The sequence below is a fragment of the Pseudophryne corroboree genome, chromosome 2 (assembly GCF_028390025.1).
Source record: "Pseudophryne corroboree isolate aPseCor3 chromosome 2, aPseCor3.hap2, whole genome shotgun sequence".
NCBI lineage: Eukaryota > Metazoa > Chordata > Amphibia > Anura > Myobatrachidae > Pseudophryne > Pseudophryne corroboree.
Window position 1 is genome coordinate 22,878 of NC_086445.1, and position 20,845 is coordinate 43,722.

Here is a 20,845-nt window from a genome sequence, read left to right on the forward strand (position 1 = left end):
GTTGAGATGATCTATTGATTATACGATATACCAAACTCCCTCAGCCAAAGATACAGACGGTGCCGGATGCCATCCGGTGCTTATACTCATAGAGGACAAATGAGGCTGGTGGGAAGTCTCCGCTCATCTCCAGCTTCCCTGGAACGGTGTGGATGGACACTCCCTTGCTGAGGCCCTCAGACAGCTTCTGGAGCATGCGTTGGGCCAGGTATCGCTTGGCATAACTCGGGTCAGCCTCGATGTTGGCATAAACATCCGGCGGAGGGTTTGGGATTTTCCACTCTAGCTCCCCAATGAGCTGGTTTATTTTGCTCTTGTCCAGGGAGGCTGGGCTCTCACTATAACTCAGAACCACCTGTGTTCCGCACTCCCCCCTGACCGAGATGTAGCTTCCCTTCACCAGGACATCCCCTGCCTTATCCACTGATGACTGGGAGACCATCACCGCCCAGCGCAACCAATCGTAATTCTTCTCCATTAGCTTCAGTATGCTGGACGCTTTCTCCACGTCGGTTAAGGTCTCATTGAGAGGCAGGAACTTCTCCACGTCCTCCTGGGCTTGCTCTTTGAAGTACGCGGCACAGTGTCTAGATGTGTCTTCCATTCTCCTGTAAAGAACGGTCATCTTGTCCGTCCATCTGCCCATCATCAGCTGAGTGTCCCGTCCATTTAGAGACCCATGGACAATAAGACAGAGGAGGCCAGTGGCCAGGATAAAGTTGACTTGCTGGCAGAAGGCTATCATTTCCCAGCGACGAGGATGGTGGTCCTGGATGACCTGCTGGAGGAGGGTGGCCTGGTCCGCGAGAATGGAGACGCCGAGCAGACGATTATATAGTGCATTCAGCTGCCTGTCGATCTTGTAGTCGCTCACGTATTGCAGGAAGATCTCCTTCTCTTTCTCCTTGTACGACTTCCCTGCCCGGACGACGGTAGCTAGCTGCTGGTACACCACCGTGATGTCATCTTCACACCTGGTGACATGAGAATCCCTCATCAAGCCCTTCCCCGCCGCCAGCTGGCGATCAATGGATTCCAGGGTCTTCCTGACAAACTCCATCTCTTCAGCGGTGGCCGAGTCATTGATCTGAGCCACCAGCCCCAGCACCACAGAGTTGATTGACTGGAGAAATCCCACCGACTCCCACACTTTGGCAAACAGAGCCATGAGGAAGAGCGATGGTTAGATGGGCGCAGACGACTTTGCAGGAGGTGAATCAGGCGCCTAGAACACAGAAATAGTTTCTATAAATTAGTAAACAGTTTGTTTTCAGATCTGATTGCTACTTATCACATACAATGTAACAGAGACAGGGATAAATGGGGAGCCAATATTTACATTATGTGTACATGCAGGATAAATACTGGCTGCAGCTCCCACACCTAACTCTCTGCACATGTTACATCTGCCCCCTGCCGTGCAGCGTGGTGTTGCCCAGGTGTTCAGTTACTGGCTGCTTCTGCATGTAGCCCACACATGCTGGGCAGCTTTATTCTCACACTGCAATGTAGATCTGAGCTAGGATACGTCCCTCTCACACCTAACTCTCTGCACATGTTACATCTGCCCCCTGCAGTGCAGCATGGTATTACACAGGTGCTCAGTTACTGGCTGCTTCTGCATGTAGCCCACACATGCTGGGCAGCTTTATTCTCACACTGCAATGTAGATCTGAGCTAGGATACGTCCCTCTCACACCTAACTCTCTGCACATGTTACATCTGCCCCCTGCAGTGCAGCGTGGTGTTACCCAGGTGCTCAGTTACTGGCTGCTTCTGCATGTAGCCCACACATGCTGGGCAGCTTTATTCTCACACTGCAATGTAGCTCTGAGCTAGGACACGTCCCTTCCACACCTAACTCTCTGCACATGTTACATATGCCCCCTGCAGTGCAGCATGGTGTTACCCAGGTGCTCAGTTACTGGCTGCTTCTGCATGTAGCCTACACATGCTGGGCAGCTTTATTCTCACACTGCAATGTAGCTTTGAGCTAGGACACGCCCCTCCCACACCTAACTCTCTGCACATGTTACATCTGCCCCCCTGCAGTGCAGCATGGTGTTACCAAGGTGCTCAGTTACTGGCTGATTCTGCATGTACCCCACACATGCTGGGCTTCTTTATTCTCACACTGCAATGTAGCTCTGAGCTAGGACACACCTTTCCCACACCTAACTCTCTGCACATGTTACATCTGCCCCCTGCAGTGCAGCATGGTGTTACCCAGGTGCTCAGTTACTGGCTACTATTGCATGCAGACATATTAGTGGCAGATGTTCAATTAGCTTAGTGAAATCAATTAGGTGCTTGAAAGGGAGGGGTATTTCTAAGCAAGAAAAAAAAAAGGCATTTTGTTTCCCCCAGCACCCTGAGTGATAGCAGTAACCAGATTTAAATCCCACACAATATTAGAATTCAAAGATCTCGGTTACATATATTTGCGCAAGTGTATGAATTAACCCCAAAGCCGCATCAATTAGTCTCTGTATATTTGGGGTCCCTAGAGATATATCTAGGTGCAGGGTGTGGCACCCCAAAACACCAGCATAAGCCAGAAAGCCCAGCGCAGTATACCAGTGAAAAAACTATAATGTTAATAAATTAGTGTTAGGAAGCCGAAGCTACAGAGAAAGTGATACAAAAATAATGAGATGTAATTAAAATAAAGAAATAGTGTTAGTGAAAAAATTAGTAAGTGATAAGTGTTAATAGAATGTAAAGGTATGCCACACTAAAGCCATCCAGCCCAGCCAATCCAGAGGCACCGCACCCCACACCTCCATTACCCCAATCTGAGTCTATAATTAACCAGCAAGGAGCCACATGACAATGACTCCTTATACTAGCCATACATCAGGAAGATATCGTTCCAACCAGCCAACTAGTTGGCTGGTTGGAACGATAATCTGGCAGTGTGTGGGAGCAAACGATGATCAGCCGTTTGCTCCCACACCCTAGAAAACGGCCAGAAACGGTCTGTCCAACTAGTCCAATCATTGAGTAGGAGGAGATGAGGGTATAGACAGTCACTGAGTGGGAGGAGATGCAGTATACACAGTCACCGAGTAGGAGGAGGTGCGGGTATTTACAGTCACTGAGTATTAGGAGGTGTGGGTATAGACAGTCACTGAGTAGGAGATGCGGGTATAGACAGTCACTGAGTAGCAGGAGATGCGAGTATAGACAGTCACTGAGTAGGAGGAGATGCGGGTATAGACAGTCACTGAGTAGGAGGAGATGAGGGTATAGACAGTCACTGAGTAGGAGGAGATGCGGGTATAGACAGTCACCGAGTAGGTGGAGATGCGGGTATAGACAGTCACTGAGTAGCAGGAGATGCGAATATAGACAGTCACTGAGTAGGAGGAGATGCGGGTATAGACAGTCACTGAGTAGCAGGAGATGCGGGTATAGACAGTCACCAAGTAGCAGGCGATGCGGGTATAGACAGTCACTGAGTAGGAGGAGATGCGGGTATAGACAGTCACTGAGTAGGAGGAGATGCGGGTATAGACAGTCGCTGAGTAGCAGGAGATGCGGGTATAGACAGTCACTGAGTAGGAGGAGATGCGGGTATAGACAGTCACTGAGTAGGAGGAGTTGCAGGTATAGACAGTCACTGAGTAGGAGGAGATACGGGTATAGACAGTCACTGAGTAGCAGGAGATGCAGGTAGAGACAGTCACTGAGTAGGAGGAGATGCGGGTATAGACAGTCACTGAGTAGGAGGAGATGAGGGTATAGACAGTCACTGAGTAGGAGGAGATGCGGGTATAGACAGTCACTGAGTAGGAGGAGTTGCAGGTATAGACAGTCACTGAGTAGGAGGAGATACGGGTATAGACAGTCACTGAGTAGCAGGAGATGCAGGTAGAGACAGTCACTGAGTAGGAGGAGATGCGGGTATAGACAGTCACTGAGTAGGAGGAGATGAGGGTATAGACAGTCACTGAGTAGGAGGAGATGCGGGTATAGACAGTCACTGAGTAGGAGGAGATGCGGGTATAGACAGTCACTGAGTAGGAGGAGATGCGGGTATAGACAGTCACTGAGTAGGAGGAGATGCGGGTATAGACAGTCACTGAGTAGGAGGAGATGCGGGTATAGACAGTCACCGAGTAGGTGGAGATGCGGGTATAGACAGTCACTGAGTAGCAGGAGATGCGAATATAGACAGTCACCAAGTAGCAGGCGATGCGGGTATAGACAGTCACTGAGTAGGAGGAGATGCGGGTATAGACAGTCACTGAGTAGGAGGAGATGCGGGTATAGACAGTCACTGAGTAGGAGGAGATGCGGGTATAGACAGTCGCTGAGTAGCAGGAGATGCGGGTATAGACAGTCACTGAGTAGGAGGAGATGCGGGTATAGACAGTCACTGAGTAGGAGGAGTTGCAGGTATAGACAGTCACTGAGTAGGAGGAGATACGGGTATAGACAGTCACTGAGTAGCAGGAGATGCAGGTAGAGACAGTCACTGAGTAGCAGGAGATGCAGGTATATACAGTCACTGAGTGGGAGGAGATGCAGTATACACAGTCACCGAGTAGGAGGAGATGCGGGTATAGACAGTCACTGAGTAGGAGGAGATGCGGGTATAGACAGTCACCGAGTAGGAGGAGATGCGGGTATAGACAGTCACCGAGTAGGAGGAGATGCGGGTATAGACAGTTACTGAGTAGGAGGAGATGCGGGTATAGACGGTCACTGAGTAGGAGGAGATGCGGGTATAGACAATCACTGAGTAGGAGGAGATGCGGGTATAGACAGTCACTGAGTAGGAGGAGATGCGGGTATAGACAATCACTGAGTAGGAGGAGATGCGGGTATAGACAGTCACTGAGTAGGAGGAGATGCGGGTATAGACAGTCACCGAGTAGGAGGAGATGCGGGTATAGACAGTCACCGAGTAGGAGGAGATGCGGGTATAGACAGTCACTGAGTAGGAGGAGATGCGGGTATAGACAGTTACTGAGTAGGAGGAGATGCGGGTATAGACAGTCACTGAGTAGGAGGAGATGCGGGTATAGACGGTCACTGAGTAGGAGGAGATGCGGGTATAGACAATCACTGAGTAGGAGGAGATGCGGGTATAGACAGTCACTGAGTAGGAGGAGATGCGGGTATAGACAGTCACTGAGTAGGAGGAGATGCGGGTATAGACAGTCACCGAGTAGGAGGAGATGCGGGTATAGACAGTCACCGAGTAGGAGGAGATGCGGGTATAGACAGTCACTGAGTAGGAGGAGATGAGGGTATAGACAGTCACTGAGTAGGAGGAGATGCGGGTATAGACGGTCACCGAGTAGGAGGAGATGCGGGTATAGACAGTCACTGAGTAGGAGGAGATACAGGTATAGACAGCGACTGAGTAGGAGGAGATACAGGTGTAGACAGTCACTGAGTAGGAGGAGATGCAGGTGTAGACAGTCGCTGAGTAGGAGGAGATGCGGGTATAGACAGTCACTGAGTAGGAGGAGATGCGGGTATAGACAGTCACTGAGTAGGAGGAGATGCGGGTATAGACAGTCACTGAGTAGGAGGAGATGCGGGTATAGACAGTCACTGAGTAGGAGGAGATGCGGGTATAGACAGTCACCGAGTAGGAGGAGATGCGGGTATAGACAGTCACTGAGTAGGAGGAGATGCGGGTATAGACAGTTACTGAGTAGGAGGAGATACAGGTATAGACAGTCACTGAGTAGGAGGGGATGCAGGTGTAGACAGTCGCTGAGTAGGAGGAGATGCGGGTATAGACAGTCACTGAGTAGGAGGAGATGCGGGTATAGACAGTCACTGAGTAGGAGGAGATGCGGGTATAGACAGTCACTTAGTAGGCGGAGATGCGGGTATAGACAGTCACTGAGTAGGAGGAGATGCGGGTATAGACAGTCACTGAGTAGGAGGAGATGCGGGTATAGACAGTCACTGAGTAGGAGAAGATGCAGGTATAGACAGTCACTGAGTAGGAGGAGATGCAGGTATAGACAGTCACTGAGTAGGAGGAGATGCTGGTATAGACAGTCACTGAGTAGGAGGAGATGCAGGTATAGACAGTCACTGAGTAGGAGGAGATGCGGGTACAGACGGTCACTGAGTAGGAGGAGATGCGGGTATAGACAGTCACTGAGTAGGAGGAGATGCGGGAATAGACAGTCACTGAGTAGCAGGAGATACAGGTATAGACAGTCACTGAGTAGGAGGAGATGCGGGAGTAGACAGTCACTGAGTAGCAGGAGATACAGGTATAGACAGTCACTGAGTAGGAGGAGATGCGGGTACAGATGGTCACTGAGTAGGAGGAGATGCGGTATAGACGGTCACTGAGTAGGAGGAGATGCGGGTATAGACAGTCACTGAGTAGGAGGAGATGCGGGTATAGACAGTCACTGAGTAGGAGGAGATGCAGGTATAGACAGTCACTGAGTAGGAGGAGATGCGGGTATAGACAGTCACTGAGTAGGAGGAGATGCGGGTATAGACAGTCACTGAGTAGGAGGAGATGCGGATATAGACGGTCACTGAGTAGGAGGAGATGCGGTATAGACGGTCACTGAGTAGGAGGAGATGCGGGTATAGACAGTCACTGAGTAGGAGGAGATGCGGGTATAGACAGTCACTGAGTAGGAGGAGATGCGGGTATAGACAGTCACTGAGTAGGAGGAGATGCAGGTATAGACAATCATTGAGTAGGAGGAGATGAGGGTATAGACAGTCACTGAGTAGCAGGAGATGCGGGTATAGACAGTCACTAAGTAGCAGGAGATGCGGGTATAGACAATCATTGAGTAGGAGGAGATGAGGGTATAGACAGTCACTGAGTAGGAGGAGATGCGGGTATAGACAGTCACTGAGTAGGAGGAGATGAGGGTATAGACAGTCACTGAGTAGGAGGAGATGCGGGTATAGACAGTCACCGAGTAGGTGGAGATGCGGGTATAGACAGTCACTGAGTAGGAGGAGATGCGGGTATAGACAGTCACTGAGTAGGAGGAGATGCGGGTATAGACAGTCAGTGAGTAGGAGGAGATGCTGGTATAGACAGTCGCTGAGTAGGAGGCGATGCGGGTATAGACAGTCACTGAGTAGGTGGAGATGAGGGTATAGACAGTCACCGAGTAGGTGGAGATGCGGGTATAGACAGTCACTGAGTAGGAGGAGATGCGGGTATAGACAGTCACTGAGTAGGAGGAGATGCAGGTATAGACAATCATTGAGTAGGAGGAGATGAGGGTATAGACAGTCACTGAGTAGGAGGAGATGCGGGTATAGACAGTCACTGAGTAGGAGGAGATGCGGGTACAGACAGTCACTGAGTAGGAGGAGATGCGGGTATAGACAGTCACTGAGTAGGAGGAGATGCGGGTATAGACAGTCACTGAGTAGGAGGAGATGCGGGTATAGACAGTCACTGAGTAGGAGGAGATGCGGGTATAGACAATCATTGAGTAGGAGGAGATGAGGGTATAGACAGTCACTGAGTAGGAGGAGATGCGGGTATAGACAGTCACTGAGTAGGAGGAGATGAGGGTATAGACAGTCACTGAGTAGGAGGAGATGCGGGTATAGACAGTCACCGAGTAGGTGGAGATGCGGGTATAGACAGTCACTGAGTAGGAGGAGATGCGGGTATAGACAGTCACTGAGTAGGAGGAGATGCGGGTATAGACAGTCAGTGAGTAGGAGGAGATGCTGGTATAGACAGTCGCTGAGTAGGAGGCGATGCGGGTATAGACAGTCACTGAGTAGGTGGAGATGAGGGTATAGACAGTCACCGAGTAGGTGGAGATGCGGGTATAGACAGTCACTAAGTAGGAGATGCGGGTATAGATGGTCACTGAGTAGCAGGAGATGCGAGTATAGACAGTCACTGAGTAGCAGGAGATGCGGGTATAGACAGTCACTGAGTAGGAGGAGATGCGGGTATAGACAGTCACTGAGTAGGAGGAGATGAGGGTATAGACAGTCACTGAGTAGGAGGAGATGCGGGTATAGACAGTCACTGAGTAGGAGGAGATGCGGTATAGACAGTCACTGAGTAGGAGGAGATGCGGGTATAGACAGTCACTGAGTAGGAGGAGATGCGGGTATAGACAGTCACTGAGTAGGAGATGCGGATATAGACAGTCACTGAGTTGGAGGAGATGCGGGTATAGACAGTCACTGAGTAGCAGGAGTTGCGGGTATAGACGGTCACTGAGTAGGAGGAGATGCGGGTATAGACAGTCACTGAGTAGGAGGAGATGCGGGTACAGACAGTCACTGAGTAGGAGATGCGGATATAGACAGTCACTGAGTAGGAGGAGACACGGGTATAGACAGTCACTGAGTAGGAGGAGATGCGAGTATAGACAGTCACTGAGTAGGAGGAGATGCGGGTATAGACAGTCACTGAGTAGGAGGAGATGCGGGTATAGACTGTCACCGAGTAGGAGGAGATGCGGGTATAGACAGTCACCGAGTAGGAGGAGATGCGGGTATAGACAGTCACTGAGTAGGAGGAGATGCGGGTATAGACAGTCACTGAGTAGGAGGAGATGCGGGTATAGACAGTCACTGAGTAGGAGATGCGGATATAGACAGTCACTGAGTTGGAGGAGTTGCGGGTATAGACAGTCACTGAGTAGGAGGAGATGCGGGTATAGACAGTTACTGAGTAGGAGGAGATGCGGGTATAGACAGTCACCGAGTAAGAGGAGGTGCGGGTATAGACAGTCACTGAGTAGGAGATGCGGGTATAGACAGTCACTGAGTAGGAGGAGATGCGGGTATAGACAGTCACTGAGTAGGAGGAGATGCGGGTATAGAAAGTCACTGAGTAGCAGGAGATGCGGGTATAGACAGTCACTGAGTAGCAGGAGATGCGGGTATAGACAGTCACTGAGTAGGAGGAGATGCGGGTATAGACAGTCACTGAGTAGGAGATGCGGATATAGACAGTCACTGAGTTGGAGGAGTTGCGGGTATAGACAGTCACTGAGTAGGAGGAGATGCGGGTATAGACAGTTACTGAGTAGGAGGAGATGCGGGTATAGACAGTCACCGAGTAGGAGGAGGTGCGGGTATAGACAGTCACTGAGTAGGAGATGCGGGTATAGACAGTCACTGAGTAGGAGGAGATGCGGGTATAGACAGTCACTGAGTAGGAGGAGATGCGGGTATAGAAAGTCACTGAGTAGCAGGAGATGCGGGTATAGACAGTCACTGAGTAGCAGGAGATGCGGGTATAGAAAGTCACTGAGTAGGAGGAGATGCGGGTATAGACAGTCACTGAGTAGGAGGAGATGCGGGTATAGACAGTCACCGAGTAGGAGGAGATGCGGGTATAGACAGTCACTGAGTAGGAGGAGATGCGGGTATAGACAGTTACTGAGTAGGAGGAGATACAGGTATAGACAGTCACTGAGTAGGAGGGGATGCAGGTGTAGACAGTCGCTGAGTAGGAGGAGATGCGGGTATAGACAGTCACTGAGTAGGAGGAGATGCGGGTATAGACAGTCACTGAGTAGGAGGAGATGCGGGTATAGACAGTCACTTAGTAGGAGGAGATGCGGGTATAGACAGTCACTTAGTAGGAGGAGATGCGGGTATAGACAGTCACTGAGTAGGAGGAGATGCGGGTATAGACAGTCACTGAGTAGGAGGAGATGCGGGTATAGACAGTCACTGAGTAGGAGAAGATGCAGGTATAGACAGTCACTGAGTAGGAGGAGATGCAGGTATAGACAGTCACTGAGTAGGAGGAGATGCTGGTATAGACAGTCACTGAGTAGGAGGAGATGCAGGTATAGACAGTCACTGAGTAGGAGGAGATGCGGGTACAGACGGTCACTGAGTAGGAGGAGATGCGGGTATAGACAGTCACTGAGTAGGAGGAGATGCGGGAATAGACAGTCACTGAGTAGCAGGAGATACAGGTATAGACAGTCACTGAGTAGGAGGAGATGCGGGAGTAGACAGTCACTGAGTAGCAGGAGATACAGGTATAGACAGTCACTGAGTAGGAGGAGATGCGGGTACAGACGGTCACTGAGTAGGAGGAGATGCGGTATAGACGGTCACTGAGTAGGAGGAGATGCGGGTATAGACAGTCACTGAGTAGGAGGAGATGCGGGTATAGACAGTCACTGAGTAGGAGGAGATGCAGGTATAGACAGTCACTGAGTAGGAGGAGATGCGGGTATAGACAGTCACTGAGTAGGAGGAGATGCGGGTATAGACAATCACTGAGTAGGAGGAGATGCGGATATAGACGGTTACTGAGTAGGAGGAGATGCGGTATAGACGGTCACTGAGTAGGAGGAGATGCGGGTATAGACAGTCACTGAGTAGGAGGAGATGCGGGTATAGACAGTCACTGAGTAGGAGGAGATGCGGGTATAGACAGTCACTGAGTAGGAGGAGATGCGGGTATAGACAGTCACTGAGTAGGAGGAGATGCGGGTATAGACAGTCACTGAGTAGGAGGAGATGCGGGTATAGACAGTCACTGAGTAGGAGGAGATGCAGGTATAGACAATCATTGAGTAGGAGGAGATGAGGGTATAGACAGTCACTGAGTAGGAGGAGATGCGGGTATAGACAGTCACTGAGTAGGAGGAGATGCGGGTATAGACAGTCACTGAGTAGGAGGAGATGCGGGTATAGACAGTCAGTGAGTAGGAGGAGATGCTGGTATAGACAGTCGCTGAGTAGGAGGCGATGCGGGTATAGACAGTCACTGAGTAGGTGGAGATGAGGGTATAGACAGTCACCGAGTAGGTGGAGATGCGGGTATAGACAGTCACTGAGTAGGAGGAGATGCGGGAGTAGACAGTCACTGAGTAGCAGGAGATACAGGTACAGACAGTCACTGAGTAGGAGGAGATGCGGGTACAGACGGTCACTGAGTAGGAGGAGATGCGGTATAGACGGTCACTGAGTAGGAGGAGATGCGGGTATAGACAGTCACTGAGTAGGAGGAGATGCGGGTATAGACAGTCACTGAGTAGGAGGAGATGCAGGTATAGACAGTCACTGAGTAGGAGGAGATGCGGGTATAGACAGTCACTGAGTAGGAGGAGATGCGGGTATAGACGGTCACTGAGTAGGAGGAGATGCGGATATAGACGGTCACTGAGTAGGAGGAGATGCGGTATAGACGGTCACTGAGTAGGAGGAGATGCGGGTATAGACAGTCACTGAGTAGGAGGAGATGCGGGTATAGACAGTCACTGAGTAGGAGGAGATGCGGGTATAGACAGTCACTGAGTAGGAGGAGATGCGGGAGTAGACAGTCACTGAGTAGCAGGAAATACAGGTATAGACAGTCACTGAGTAGGAGGAGATGCGGGTACAGACGGTCACTGAGTAGGAGGAGATGCGGTATAGACGGTCACTGAGTAGGAGGAGATGCGGGTATAGACAGTCACTGAGTAGGAGGAGATGCGGGTATAGACAGTCACTGAGTAGGAGGAGATGCAGGTATAGACAGTCACTGAGTAGGAGGAGATGCGGGTATAGACAGTCACTGAGTAGGAGGAGATGCGGGTATAGACAGTCACTGAGTAGGAGGAGATGCGGATATAGACGGTCACTGAGTAGGAGGAGATGCGGTATAGACGGTCACTGAGTAGGAGGAGATGCGGGTATAGACAGTCACTGAGTAGGAGGAGATGCGGGTATAGACAGTCACTGAGTAGGAGGAGATGCGGGTATAGACAGTCACTGAGTAGGAGGAGATGCGGGTATAGACAGTCACTGAGTAGGAGGAGATGCGGGTATAGACAGTCACTGAGTAGGAGGAGATGCGGGTATAGACAGTCACTGAGTAGGAGGAGATGCGGGTATAGACAGTCACTGAGTAGGAGGAGATGCGGGTATAGACAATCATTGAGTAGGAGGAGATGAGGGTATAGACAGTCACTGAGTAGCAGGAGATGCGGGTATAGACAGTCACTGAGTAGCAGGAGATGCGGGTATAGACAATCATTGAGTAGGAGGAGATGAGGGTATAGACAGTCACTGAGTAGGAGGAGATGCGGGTATAGACAGTCACTGAGTAGGAGGAGATGAGGGTATAGACAGTCACCGAGTAGGAGGAGATGCGGGTATAGACAGTCACCGAGTAGGTGGAGATGCGGGTATAGACAGTCACTGAGTAGGAGGAGATGCGGGTATAGACAGTCACTGAGTAGGAGGAGATGCGGGTATAGACAGTCAGTGAGTAGGAGGAGATGCTGGTATAGACAGTCGCTGAGTAGGAGGCGATGCGGGTATAGACAGTCACTGAGTAGGTGGAGATGAGGGTATAGACAGTCACTGAGTAGCAGGAGATACAGGTATAGACAGTCACTGAGTAGGAGGAGATGCGGGAGTAGACAGTCACTGAGTAGCAGGAGATACAGGTATAGACAGTCACTGAGTAGGAGGAGATGCGGGTACAGACGGTCACTGAGTAGGAGGAGATGTGGTATAGACGGTCACTGAGTAGGAGGAGATGCGGGTATAGACAGTCACTGAGTAGGAGGAGATGCGGGTATAGACAGTCACTGAGTAGGAGGAGATGCAGGTATAGACAGTCACTGAGTAGGAGGAGATGCGGGTATAGACAGTCACTGAGTAGGAGGAGATGCGGGTATAGACAGTCACTGAGTAGGAGGAGATGCGGATATAGACGGTCACTGAGTAGGAGGAGATGCGGTATAGACGGTCACTGAGTAGGAGGAGATGCGGGTATAGACAGTCACTGAGTAGGAGGAGATGCGGGTATAGACAGTCACTGAGTAGGAGGAGATGCGGGTATAGACAGTCACTGAGTAGGAGGAGATGCGGGTATAGACAGTCACTGAGTAGGAGGAGATGCGGGTATAGACAGTCACTGAGTAGGAGGAGATGCGGGTATAGACAGTCACTGAGTAGGAGGAGATGCAGGTATAGACAATCATTGAGTAGGAGGAGATGAGGGTATAGACAGTCACTGAGTAGGAGGAGATGAGGGTATAGACAGTCACTGAGTAGGAGGAGATGCGGGTATAGACAGTCACCGAGTAGGTGGAGATGCGGGTATAGACAGTCACTGAGTAGGAGGAGATGCGGGTATAGACAGTCACTGAGTAGGAGGAGATGCGGGTATAGACAGTCAGTGAGTAGGAGGAGATGCTGGTATAGACAGTCGCTGAGTAGGAGGCGATGCGGGTATAGACAGTCACTGAGTAGGTGGAGATGAGGGTATAGACAGTCACCGAGTAGGTGGAGATGCGGGTATAGACAGTCACTAAGTAGGAGATGCGGTGTCAGGAATCGACTTACCAGGCTGACATCCGTCCGCCGCTGCGGACTCCGTCCTGGCTCCCTGCGGTCACCGGTCGCCTATGCCCCTGCCATGGGTCATCATCTGGATCCTGGGGGCACTGCTGAGACAGCAGGCGTGTAGCGCGCCGCGTCCCCGCTGGGCCGCGGCGTGGGCGCCGCCATGACAGTCTGCAATAGCCAGTATGCTGCGGCCAATCCGGTGCGTGGCCGCACCCACCTTTCCTGCACTCATCCAATCCCTGCGTACCATGGGGTATATAGGAGGCTACAGGTACAGCTCACAGGCATCCTGGACTTTGTGTCTATCTGCGACCTACATGAAAGGATCGGTTCCTGTCTCTCCTGAGTTCCTGGTTCTCTGCTAAGAACATTATACTCCTGGTTACTCTGCATTCTCCCGTGGAACTTCAAGGCTCAGCAATACCTACAACCTGCATAAGGCCTCACACTCATCACCACCTTGTGTGCTTCAGCCTGCAGTTGAAGACAAACTCCAGGTGCGTTCATTTCCTCCACCTGTGACACAGCTTGCTGCTGCCAGTGCCCATCACCTGCACTGTGAGTCGGTCTCCTGCTTATGCTCAGGTTTGCCATATCATCTACTGCCTAGTTTCCCGTTTTAACCCTGCACTGGTTTCCAAGCCAGAACCATTCCATAAGACATTCTGCTCTTCTGATTTATATTCTGGATATTATTTCTCAAATTCATTTATCATTCATTTGCCATAGACTTTCAGATTCATTACTGAGTGATTGACTTTTTTCACCTGTTATTATTATTTCTGCTGCAATAACTGTTATACATCTGCCTAATAAAAATACCTTTGCGCTCATGCGCAGGAACGTTATTCAACCTCCTCGTTTCCTTCCTTCCACCTCCACTGACCCACTAGCGCCCCCTCCGGGGACACAGACCAAACACAATCTGACAGTAAGTCCAGGATCGATGGACTCGGATGGTGGACGGAGTGTGGGGTCAGAGGCCTTGCAAGATCTGGTCTCCCGTCTGGATGGTCAAGAGGTTGCGCAGCAGCAGATGCTTCACTTTCTACAAGGGATGTCCTCCCGATTGGATACACTGCAGCAATCCCTGCCCAGTGTACTTTCACCTACTGTTCCAGTTACTCCAGCACCTGCCAGTGCTGTAAATTCTTCTACGTCGGCTGCATCAGTTCCAGTATCACGCCTGCACCTGCCCGTGCCGAGCAAATATGATGGCAGTCCTAAACTATGTCGCGGCTTTCTCAATCAGTGTGAAATACAGTTTGAGTTATTGCCACATAACTTTCCCACACCAAGGTCCAAGGTTGCCTACATCATTTCCTTACTCTCTGGTTCTGCTCTGAGTTGGGTGTCTCCTCTGTGGGAACGTGCTGACCCTCTGATCAACAACTACTCAGACTTCGTGTCAACTTTTAGACGGATCTTTGACGAACCTGGTCGAGCAACATCAGCTTCGGCAGACCTGATCCAACTTCGTCAAGGTAACCGAAGCATGGGACAATATGTCATCCAGTTCCAGACGTTGGCTGCAGAGATCCAGTGGAACAACCAAGCTCTGGTAGCAGCCTTCTGGCACGGACTTTCGGATCGGATCAAGGACGAATTGACAACCCGTGACATTCCTGTTCAACTGCCTGATTTGATCTCCCTATGTATTAAGCTGGACTCTCGCATCCGCGAACGCAATAATGAACGCGCTCGGAGTGAGTCTCGCAGACCAAGGTACATACCTCCTGTACAGTTCCAGTCTCCCTCTTCTGACGAGCCTATGCAGATTAATAGGTCCCGCCTATCTCCTGAAGAGCGGGCAAGAAGAATACGGGAGAGGCTCTGCCTGTACTGTGCTGCTGCGGGTCATCAAATTAACTCCTGCACGATGCGTTCGGGAAACGCCAGATCCTGACTTGTAAGGGAGGAGTCAAGTTAGGATCTCTCAGTCAAGCTCCTTCCCAACAAGACCTCATTCTTCCAGTGACGCTAGAAACCTCCGTTGGGCTCCAGTCTGCGTCAGCATTAGTGGACTGCGGTGCTGCAGGAAATTTTATCACCCAAGCTGCCGTAAATAAATTTCGTCTGTCTACCTGTGAACTTTCTTGTCCTGTATACATTACTGCTGTGGATGGTAGTAGAATCTCTAAGGGGAACATTTCACATCAAACTACCCCAGTGGTTCTGGGAGTTGGATTTCTTCATTCAGAACTGATCAAGTTCCTGGTCATCCCTCAGGCCACCCAGGAGATTGTCTTGGGCATGCCTTGGCTCCAGCTACATAACCCACAGTTCAACTGGACAACGTTGCAGCTTACCTCATGGGGTTCACATTGTCACCAATCCTGCTTAGCCCGAGTGTGTCCCATTAAATCAACCGAAGTAAAGTCACAGCTAAGTCTTCCAGCAGTTTATCAAGACTTCGCAGACGTCTTCTGTGAAAAGGCTGCTGATATTCTGCCGCCCCATAGGGAATGGGATTGTCCCATCGATCTCCTTCCTGGCAAGAAGCCACCTAGGGGGCGCACCTACCCTTTATCTGTTCCTGAAACAGAGGCGATGAGTAATTACATCAGAGAGAATCTCCAGAAAGGATTCATCCGTCCGTCATCATCACCCGCTGGTGCAGGTTTCTTCTTTGTCAAAAAGAAGGATGGAGGACTGCGTCCATGCATTGACTATCGGGGTCTCAATGACATTACCATCAAGAATAGTTATCCTTTACCACTCATTACCGAACTTTTTGATAGAGTTAAGGGGGCCCGCATTTTCACCAAGTTAGATCTCCGCGGTGCCTATAATCTCATCAGAATCCGGAGTGGTGACGAGTGGAAAACAGCTTTCAACACTCGAGATGGCCATTATGAATACCTGGTAATGCCATTTGGGTTGAGTAATGCTCCAGCGGTATTCCAACACTTTGTGAATGAAATTTTTCGAGATGTGCTGTATAAATACCTCGTTGTCTACCTAGATGATATTCTTATCTTTTCTCAAGACCTTCCATCTCATCGCCTACAAGTCTGTGAAGTTCTCCGACGTCTTCGTGAGAATCGTCTCTACGGGAAACTATCTAAATGCACCTTTGAAGTTCCCTCTATACCCTTTCTGGGTTATATAATCTCCGGATCGGATCTTCAGATGGACCCGACGAAATTGGAAGCCATTGCCAACTGGTCCATTCCAACTTCCCTCAAAGCTATCCAGCGGTTCCTGGGTTTCGCCAACTACTATAGAAAATTTATTCGAGGATTCTCCACTCTCATCGCTCCTATTACCAACCTGACTCGGAAAGGGGCAGATCATTCCAACTGGTCAGAAGAAGCCTTGGCAGCCTTCCGGAAAATCAAGCTAGCCTTTATGTCTGCTCCAGTGCTGTCACAGCCAGATGTCGACAGACCATTCGAGTTGGAGGTAGACGCCTCTACAGTTGGGGTAGGTGCTGTTCTCTCCCAGAAGGGATCTGATGGGAAAGTCCACCCGTGTGGATTCTATTCTCGCAAGTTTCTTCCTGCAGAAGCTAACTACTCCGTGGGAGATCAAGAGTTACTGGCAATCAAGCTGGCTCTCGAGGAATGGAGATATCTCCTAGAAGGGGCCAAACATCCGTTTAACATCTTCACGGATCATAAGAACTTGCTTTATTTAAAAGCAGCCCAGTGCCTTAACCCTCGCCAGTCTAGGTGGGCTATGTTTTTCTCACGTTTTAATTTTAAGCTTCATTTCCGCCCAGGTTCACAGAATGTGAAAGCCGATGCATTATCCCGATCCATGGAATCTGAAGAAGGAACATCTGACTCTGTGCCACATTCCATCCTGAGTCCCGTGGTTTTCGCTGCCTCTCAAGTCTCCCCAGCTCCTCCTCCTGGTAAGACTTTTGTTTCCTCAGAGCTCCGTCCCAAGTTGCTATCTTGGGCCCATCAGTCCAAGTTCACTGGTCATCCTGGTGTCCTGAAGACATTCAAGTTCCTTTCCGCATCATATTGGTGGCCAAAGATGAAAATGGACATCCAGGATTTCGTGGCATCCTGTCCTAAATGTGTGCAGCACAAGACTCCTCGTCAGTCACCAGCAGGTCAGTTACAACCCTTGTCTGTCCCTAGTCGTCCTTGGTCTCATCTGTCCATGGATTTTATCACTGACCTTCCATCTTCTCAGGGACATAATACCATTTGGGTTGTAGTGGACAGATTCACCAAGATGGCTCATTTCGTTCCCCTCCAGGGTCTCCCTTCTGCCCCGAAACTTGCCCAAATCTTCATACAGGAGATTTTCCGCTTACATGGTTTACCCTCTGAAATAATATCTGATCGGGGGGTACAGTTTGTAGCGAGGTTTTGGAGGGCCCTCTGTTCTGCCATGCAGGTAAAATTGAAATTCTCGTCATCATACCATCCTCAGACGAATGGGCAGACAGAGAGAGTCAATCAAGAACTTGAGACTTTTTTAAGGTTATATGTGTCATCTTCCCAGGATGATTGGTTCAATCTGCTCCCGTGGGCCGAGTTTGCCCATAACTTTCGATATCATACTGCCACTGATACGACACCATTCTTTGCAGTTTATGGGCAACATCCCCGTGTACCTGAATTCCAAGAGCTTCCTCATATGGATGTTCCAGCTGCCACTTCTGCACTAACTCAGTTTTCAACCATTTGGAAAAAGATTCACGTTTCCCTCAAAAAAGCCTCCAGTCGATATAAGATCTTTGCCGACCGCAAGAGACGTGCGGTTCCCTATTTGAAACCTGGGGATCGAGTTTGGTTATCAACCCGCAACCTTCGTCTCAGGGTTCCTTCCATGAAGTTTGCACCACGCTTCATTGGTCCTTACCCTATTGAGAGTGTCATCAACCCAGTGGCTTACAAGTTGAAATTACCATCTTCACTTTGTATACCTAATGCCTTTCACATTTCTCTCCTCAGACCTTTAGTTCTAAACCGCTTTCAGAATACTCTTCCAGCAGGTCCCAAGATCCGAACTCAGCGGGGCGTGGAATTTGAGATCAACAAGATTCTGGACTCCCGTTGCCGGTATGGACGTCTCCAGTACCTGGTCGATTGGTGCGGTTATGGCCCAGAGGAGAGAAGCTGGGTGAATTCATCTGATGTCCATGCTCCTAGGTTGGTCCGTGTTTTCCACAGCACTCATCCCTCCAAACCACGTGGGTGTTCGGTGTCCACCCCTAAAGGAGGGGGTACTGTCAGGAATCGACTTACCAGGCTGACATCCGTCCGCCGCTGCGGACTCCGTCCTGGCTCCCTGCGGTCACCGGTCGCCTATGCCCCTGCCATGGGTCATCATCTGGATCCTGGGGGCACTGCTGAGACAGCAGGCGTGTAGCGCGCCGCGTCCCCGCTGGGCCGCGGCGTGGGCGCCGCCATGACAGTCTGCAATAGCCAGTATGCTGCGGCCAATCCGGTGCGTGGCCGCACCCACCTTTCCTGCACTCATCCAATCCCTGCGTACCATGGGGTATATAGGAGGCTACAGGTACAGCTCACAGGCATCCTGGACTTTGTGTCTATCTGCGACCTACATGAAAGGATCGGTTCCTGTCTCTCCTGAGTTCCTGGTTCTCTGCTAAGAACATTATACTCCTGGTTACTCTGCATTCTCCCGTGGAACTTCAAGGCTCAGCAATACCTACAACCTGCATAAGGCCTCACACTCATCACCACCTTGTGTGCTTCAGCCTGCAGTTGAAGACAAACTCCAGGTGCGTTCATTTCCTCCACCTGTGACACAGCTTGCTGCTGCCAGTGCCCATCACCTGCACTGTGAGTCGGTCTCCTGCTTATGCTCAGGTTTGCCATATCATCTACTGCCTAGTTTCCCGTTTTAACCCTGCACTGGTTTCCAAGCCAGAACCATTCCATAAGACATTCTGCTCTTCTGATTTATATTCTGGATATTATTTCTCAAATTCATTTATCATTCATTTGCCATAGACTTTCAGATTCATTACTGAGTGATTGACTTTTTTCACCTGTTATTATTATTTCTGCTGCAATAACTGTTATACATCTGCCTAATAAAAATACCTTTGCGCTCATGCGCAGGAACGTTATTCAACCTCCTCGTTTCCTTCCTTCCACCTCCACTGACCCACTAGCGCCCCCTCCGGGGACACAGACCAAACACAATCTGACATGCGGGTATAGATGGTCACTGAGTAGCAGGAGATGCGAGTATAGACAGTCACTGAGTAGCAGGAGATGAGGGTATAGACAGTCACTGAGTAGGAGGAGATGCGGGTATAGACAGTCACTGAGTAGGAGGAGATGAGGGTATAGACAGTCACTGAGTAGGAAGAGATGCGGGTATAGACAGTCACCGAGTAGATGGAGATGCGGGTATAGACAGTCACTGAGTAGGAGGAGATGCGGGTATAGACAGTCACTGAGTAGGAGGAGGTGCGGGTATAGACAGTCACTGAGTAGGAGATGCGGGTATAGATGGTCACTGAGTAGCAGGAGATGCGAGTATAGACAGTCACTGAGTAGGAGGAGATGCGGGTATAGACAGTCACTGAGTAGGAGGAGATGAGGGTATAGACAGTCACTGAGTAGGAGGAGATGCGGGTATAGACAGTCACCGAGTAGGAGGAGATGCGGGTATAGACAGTCACCGAGTAGGTGGAGATGCGGGTATAGACAGTCACTGAGTAGCAGGAGATGCGGTATAGACAGTCACTGAGTAGCAGGAGATGCGGTATAGACAGTCACTGAGTAGGAGGAGATGCGGTATAGACAGTCACTGAGTAGGAGGAGATGCGGGTATAGACAGTCACTGAGTAGGAGGAGATGCGGGTATAGACAGTCACTGAGTAGGAGATGCGGATATAGACAGTCACTGAGTTGGAGGAGATGCGGGTATAGACAGTCACTGAGTAGGAGATGCGGGTATAGACAGTCACTGAGTAGGAGGAGATGCGGGTATAGACAGTTACTGAGTAGGAGGAGATGCGGGTATAGACAGTCACCGAGTAGGAGGAGGTGCGGGTATAGACAGTCACTGAGTAGGAGATGCGGGTATAGACAGTCACTGAGTAGGAGGAGATGCGGGTATAGACAGTCACTGAGTAGGAGGAGATGCGGGTATAGAAAGTCACTGAGTAGCAGGAGATGCGGGTATAGACAGTCACTGAGTAGCAGGAGATGCGGGTATAGACAGTCACTGAGTAGGAGGAGATGCGGGTATAGACAGTCACCGAGTAGGTGGAGATGCGGGTATAGACAGTCACTGAGTAGCAGGAGATGCGGTATAGACAGTCACTGAGTAGCAGGAGATGCGGTATAGACAGTCACTGAGTAGGAGGAGATGCGGTATAGACAGTCACTGAGTAGGAGGAGATGCGGGTATAGACAGTCACTGAGTAGGAGGAGATGCGGGTATAGACAGTCACTGAGTAGGAGATGCGGATATAGACAGTCACTGAGTTGGAGGAGATGCGGGTATAGACAGTCACTGAGTAGGAGATGCGGGTATAGACAGTCACTGAGTAGGAGGAGATGCGGGTATAGACAGTTACTGAGTAGGAGGAGATGCGGGTATA

At 50.3% G+C, this 20,845-nt stretch overlaps 1 protein-coding gene across 1 annotated transcript; it reads right to left on the reverse strand.

The window, feature by feature from the left end:
- Positions 1 to 26: 26 nt before the first annotated feature.
- On the reverse strand, positions 27 to 1,168 carry LOC135050539 (uncharacterized). The gene has a single exon (XM_063957007.1). It carries the CDS (start codon positions 1,166 to 1,168, stop codon positions 41 to 43), a length of 1,128 nt encoding a protein of 375 aa, XP_063813077.1. The 3' UTR covers positions 27 to 40.
- Between the last annotated feature and the right edge of the window lie 19,677 nt (positions 1,169 to 20,845).

Excerpts from the sequence above, each read along its gene's own strand:
- LOC135050539 (XM_063957007.1), bottom strand. The coding sequence starts at position 1,168 with ATGGCTCTGTTTGCCAAAGTGTGGGAGTCGGTGGGATTTCTCCAGTCA.